At 41.4% G+C, this 5,690-nt stretch overlaps 1 protein-coding gene across 1 annotated transcript; it reads left to right on the top strand.

Annotated features, from left to right (window-relative positions):
• The first annotated feature begins 2,397 nt into the window (after positions 1–2,397).
• LOC121951791 (Krueppel-like factor 2) lies at positions 2,398–4,856 on the top strand. Its single transcript, XM_042498268.2, has 3 exons — positions 2,398–2,746; positions 2,997–3,906; positions 4,028–4,856. The coding sequence occupies exons 1-3, from the start codon at positions 2,675–2,677 to the stop codon at positions 4,201–4,203; spliced, it is 1,158 nt and encodes a 385-aa protein (XP_042354202.1). The 5' UTR covers positions 2,398–2,674; the 3' UTR covers positions 4,204–4,856.
• Positions 4,857–5,690: the final 834 nt, after the last annotated feature.

Raw genomic sequence — 5,690 nt, 5'->3', positions numbered from 1 at the left:
CAAATGCTGATTCGTGCAGCTACATACAGAACATAGTGAAAAGTACTGTTCTCAAATACAAATCTGACCTACTCAGTTTACTTGAGTATCTCTATTTTATACCCTTTTATACTTCAACTGCACTATTATTTAGATGTATATTGCACATTTATAAGTATTTGGGAATACTGCAGTCATTTGACATGTGTCAACGCCGATTTTTACCTTTGCCATTAATACGAAAGCCAGATTTTTGTGGGTTTTTTGTGCAGTGGGACTGGGGCTCTACACACTGCTACTTTGGGTAAATTAAACTTTGGCAACAGTTTATAACAAAGCATAAAAATAGACCAGATAAATGGTTGCTTATAGGCCATACTTCACTATTTGTTTATTATAGCTGAGGTATTACTTATTTGTGATTTTATCAGAATCCGAAATATGTAATGGATCCCTGGGGGTAAATTGTGGTAGTTACAGTTTCTCTGATCTAAGCACAGACAATTTAGGAAGTATAAATAAGAAGAACTAGTACAAAGTATGTCAAAAATAGAATAAAATGATGTGCTATATGCTACAATGTTAACACTAGTATGCAAAAAAAAAAGATTGTTTCAAGTGCTGAGTATGTAAAGTGTTAAGAAATATAGATAAACTTAGTAACTTAGCAACTTAGTATGTAACGTTAGAAATACTAAATATGTGTATGGTGCCACAATATCAATACATAATATATAGTATTCTGCTTACATTTTTCATGGAATTGATGTGCAACAGGGTACATGATTGACCTTAAAATCTATATCTCAAAATTCAAGTTTCATTTGAGTGATTTTACATCTAGAAAGCAAAAACAGGTATGGAAGGATTTCGATATGCTATGAGGTGAAGAGTTACAGTTGGCCTGATGACCTCTGGAGCCAGAGGAGTCCTGCTGGGAAAACCTTGGCGTCAGAAACCAGATCTCCCAGCAGAAACAGCAACACGCAGCACCAGAGTTGTGATGTAAATTTGACTCCAGTCGACACCGCAGCCCCCTCGTCCGTCATTTACACCTGAATGGGACGTTACCTTAAATCATGTTTACATCACGGCAGGTTAGAGCGTTAAAAAGCCGTGAAAACCGTTTCAGACGACCCTGGCGCCTGTTTGGACAAGCCTGCTGCGCGAGAACAAAAACCATCTTCCATTAATGATAATGAGCCGAGAGCGAGACGCGCCAAACAGGTGGAGCCAGCAACACACGCACACACACACACACACACACACACACACACACACACACACACACACACACACACACACACACATCTTTATATACAGTATACTGCATTATTTAAAACCTGTATTCACATTTTTATTTCAAGGTTTGACGGATCGATTGTTGAGTTTTTGGTATTATTATGGAGAGAAAACAGAAAGCATAGACAGAAATGTATTTTGATGCCTGAAAGGAACTGATGCAGCCACTATAACTTTGGATCAAATGCATATATTTTATAAGAAAGGATAAGGATAAGGGCCACATTGGAAATAAGTGATAAATGAATAACTAGATCGATAAATAGAAAAATAAAAAAGATGATTTTAAGAACAGAGCTATAATATTACGAGAATACTGCAGCCATTTGACACGAGTAATAATATTACAAGAATAAAATCATACAATTTTACAAGGCACGTAAAATCACAAGAATAAATTCGTAAATGTAACAGGAAAAAGTCGCAGATTCAAGTAACGTTTTTTTCCTCGTAAATTTACAAATGTATCCATCAAATATTACCTTTTCCTCGCAAAATATGACTTATTCTTATAATAGGCTATAGCATGACTATATTTGCATTAAATTACTTTACTCAACGATGATTATGGCTTTTTTTCCTCGAAATTATGTTTTTATTCTCGTAATATTATGGCTCTTTTCTCGAAATTATGACTTTATTCCCAAAATCGAATTGTTTTTTTCTTTAATGTGGCACTAAAACTCCATCTTTGATGTTTGAGACATTTTTGTCTTTCATTATATTTCTGTGCCATAATCTCCTCTGCCTGCTTTTTATTTAAATATACATCTTTGCTTCTAGAGTTTTAACCCACTGCTCTGAATCGAATTATATTTTTATTTCTGTTCATTAAAAAAGCCATATCTCGTTTGCTGTTGTGATGATTAACTCGAGCACTGACAGCCTTAATATGAAGTTGTTGGTGCGGCTTGGCCTCCAGCAGTTTCTGTCATTAAGCTTGTTCTTTTCAGCATATTACGTAAGTATCTATGGTTGCTATATTGCTCGTGTGTTTGTAATTTGCCTGCGACTTTTTTCCAACAGCCTCAGGTGGGCTGTCCTGAGTGATGACGTCAGTCGGTGGGGGAGGTCCTCCACTTTATAGGCTGCTCAGCGCTCCCTGAGCCTGTCATACAGCGCACTGAGCACCGCTGCCTGCAGGAGCCGCTTTATAAAGAGCTAAATTTACCAAACTTTACGTTGTTTCCTGAGCTCTCACAATTGGCCAGCACTTGTCCGGTTTGAGAGTTATAAGGTTTGGAGGACCTCCTTCCACTTTTAAACTTGTTCATGTCTTTGGAGCGCAGCTGTGGAGAGGCGACAGTGAAATAAGGCGCACAGACTCTCTGGTGCGGCTGCCGCTCAACACGACGCGACTTTGACAAGAGATAGTTATTATTTCACCATAACGATGGCCTTATCCGGAGTGATGCTGCCGTCATTTGCGACATTCACAAACCAACGAGAAAAAACCTGGGAAAACGTAAGTTAAAAGTGATCTTGTGTTTTGTTTGAAAGTCTGTGGATAAATTAATGTCACTTTGTTTAGACTGTTATGATTTTAAAATGAAGATTAATACGTTGTAAAGCTGCTGGAAATAATTTATTTGCTTTGGAAAAGCTAGAAAATTGACTTTTTTCTTCGTGATAATAAAACTCAGTATTAAGCTGTCAAGTTGCATCTGAAATCTTATATGGAGCGTTTTATTAATAATATATATTTATTGTTTCAGAGGTGGAAAGGAGACATGGACAAACTAGTCTCCAGCAGCTGCTCCATGCTTGAAATGGTACACAACCTGGACAATCACAGCAAAAAGGACGACGAGGATCTGAGTAATTTTTTGGATCTGGATTTTATTCTCGCCAACACGACTGGCTCAGACAGCGCGGCGGACTTTGTGGGCACAGCTGACCCCAGCATGTACCCGACGGGGAACTCGGTGCCATCCTACGCAGCAGACGACCACCGATCCCCGCCGCCCCCGTACGGCGCCAGCCTCATGACAGAGCTGCTCCGCGCCGATGGACCCAACAGCTATGGCATTACGCGCAACCCCTGCGTTCAGGGGAGATTTTATGTCAACACGACGCATTTTCCCCGCCAGGAAATCAAAGTGGAGCCTCACGTGGACGGCTACGGCCCAGTTATGGGCATGGTGCCCCAAAGCTGCAGCAAAATCAAGCAAGAGGGGAACGTTTCGTGCATGATGTCCTTCGAGCAGCCCCGTGTGGCCATCTCTCCGCGGGCAGCCAGCAACATGACCCCGCCGCTCAGCCCCGATGACCAGGGAGCTTCGGAGTGCCAGGCACAGCTGTGCCAGCCCATGAACTTTCCACAGAAGTATCACACGCCGGCGGCTTTCCCGCACCACCCTCAGGCTCCCCAGATGCAGATGCCCTACCACGCTCCGCATACCGCCTTTGGCATGTATGATGAAGGTCTCAGCCTGCAGCCAGGCGCGCAGAGGGTGATGCTCACACCGCCCTCCTCTCCCCTCGAGCTGCTGGAGTCCAAACCCAAGAGGGGACGGCGCACATGGCCGCGCAAGCGCACAGCGACGCACACCTGCACCTTCGCTGGCTGCGGTAAAACCTACACCAAGAGCTCGCACCTGAAGGCACATCTCCGAACTCACACCGGTAAGTTAGAGCCATAAAAAAGACTACATCTGTGCGTAATTACGCACAAGCATGCGTGGCTCAAAACCACATCTCCTCTTTCAACACAGCCTAATAATGTCTCATTTCTTTGCCCACGCAGGTGAGAAGCCGTACCACTGCAGCTGGGAAGGCTGTGGATGGAAATTCGCCCGCTCCGACGAGCTGACCCGTCATTTCCGCAAACACACCGGACACAGGCCCTTCCAGTGCCACCTGTGTGAACGCGCCTTCTCCAGGTCTGACCACCTGGCACTTCACATGAAGAGACACATGTGAAGGAGCCCATCTAAGGACTTGGGTTTCATGGAAGGGGATGTGTTATTTTTATTGTGATTCAACTGATGTATTTTTTATTTAAATTGTTGTCCACATGACCAAAGTCTTTTTTTATATATATATTATTGAATTAAAAAAAGTTTTAGTGTTATTATTTTCTAATAACGTAGCTGGTACTACTTTGGTTCAATAAAAGCTTTAGAAAAGCTTTGTTTGCTTTAGAGCAGGCAGACCAAGAAGGGGCTGGCCCTGTATATACTACTCTTCTTTGACAGAACTGGAACGCTGTGTTTGACACAAAAGTGCCTTTCTATGACTGTGCTACTGTAAAACTCTTCGTGACAGAACGACATGGCCACAAAACAGTACATGTTCTTATCGACAGGGGTGAAATGCACATAACGTGCAGAGACAATGTTTTATTTAAACTGCCTCACAATGTCTGAACGGCCTGAACTGCTTTTTTTATTGCCTTATTTTTTTTTCCAATTTGGAGTTGATGTGTGAAACTCTTGGATCCAGCCCCTCTGTTCACTATCAGGGCTTGATGTCCTGTGCATTATTTTTCACTTAAATTTATATAAATATGTACATGTTTTTATACTGTAAAATGTATATTTATTGTAAATATTAAAAAAAACAATGAAATTGAACATTTGACTGAGAAGCTCTTTTACTTTCATGCACTGAACCAAATCCACCCACTCAACAACAGGTTTCAGACTGAGCCAACAACCAGCAGGCCTGCACTCCATCAGATCGGTTGCACTAAATAGGTCATACATTGTGTACCCGCTTTAATTTTAAATCATGGACACTTGATTTCCACTGTGATGTTTTGCAGCTGCAAGACAGAGAAGGGCAGCCGCTTGTGGGCTTAGCCTATAAATACAAACACTCCATTTCCATAATTACAGAGTGAGCCGGGAGCCGTCTGGACAGAGGGGCACAGCAAACCCTCATCAGGGAGCCCTTAGACTCCCTTTCTGATGGGTAGAAATTATAGTAGGACATCAAAGAGCCTTAATACTACAATTACACAGAGTCACCCTGCACTACAGTTTCAAAGTATCTCCACTGCGTGCATCTTCTGTCTGCATGGTGTCAGTGAGCATTTGTTTCCCCCACATCAAAGGTTGCATTGAGCCCATCTCCCAAAGTCAAATGGTATTTTCATAAAGTAAATATTAAAGATTTTTCATTAAATATATGGTTTGGGATGGATGCTCTTCTTTCTTTTTCATTATGACAGTTTGAAAAACTTAAATAACTTGCTAGAACCATATATTTAAGAACAGTACTTCAATAAGTGTAAGCACAACCTTCATCAAAAGTCACGCCGTTCTTAAATTCACCCATAACAATAAAATGTACACGCAGAATGTGACTTTGATGAGTTGATGAACATGTTACTAGAATTTTTTTATATTTGTAAAAAGAGGAAGCACGCATCAGGTCAAAAATAACTGCAGTGGCAAATGCAAATG

The sequence above is a fragment of the Plectropomus leopardus genome, chromosome 12, assembly GCF_026936395.1.
Source record: "Plectropomus leopardus strain MGB_pleo_1.0 chromosome 12, ASM2693639v1, whole genome shotgun sequence".
Taxonomy (NCBI): Eukaryota; Metazoa; Chordata; class Actinopteri; order Perciformes; family Serranidae; genus Plectropomus; species Plectropomus leopardus.
The sequence above is the reverse complement of the archived record's forward strand: the minus strand, read 5'-3'. Positions and strand labels throughout refer to the sequence as shown.

Bases quoted from the DNA above. Each gene is read 5' to 3' on its own strand.
- LOC121951791 (XM_042498268.2), top strand. From the start codon at position 2,675: ATGGCCTTATCCGGAGTGATGCTGCCGTCATTTGCGACATTCACAAAC. The intron at 2,747-2,996 runs GTAAGTTAAAAG...TTATTGTTTCAG, and splicing joins GAGAAAAAACCTGGGAAAAC to AGGTGGAAAGGAGACATGGA. The intron at 3,907-4,027 runs GTAAGTTAGAGC...TTGCCCACGCAG, and splicing joins ACATCTCCGAACTCACACCG to GTGAGAAGCCGTACCACTGC.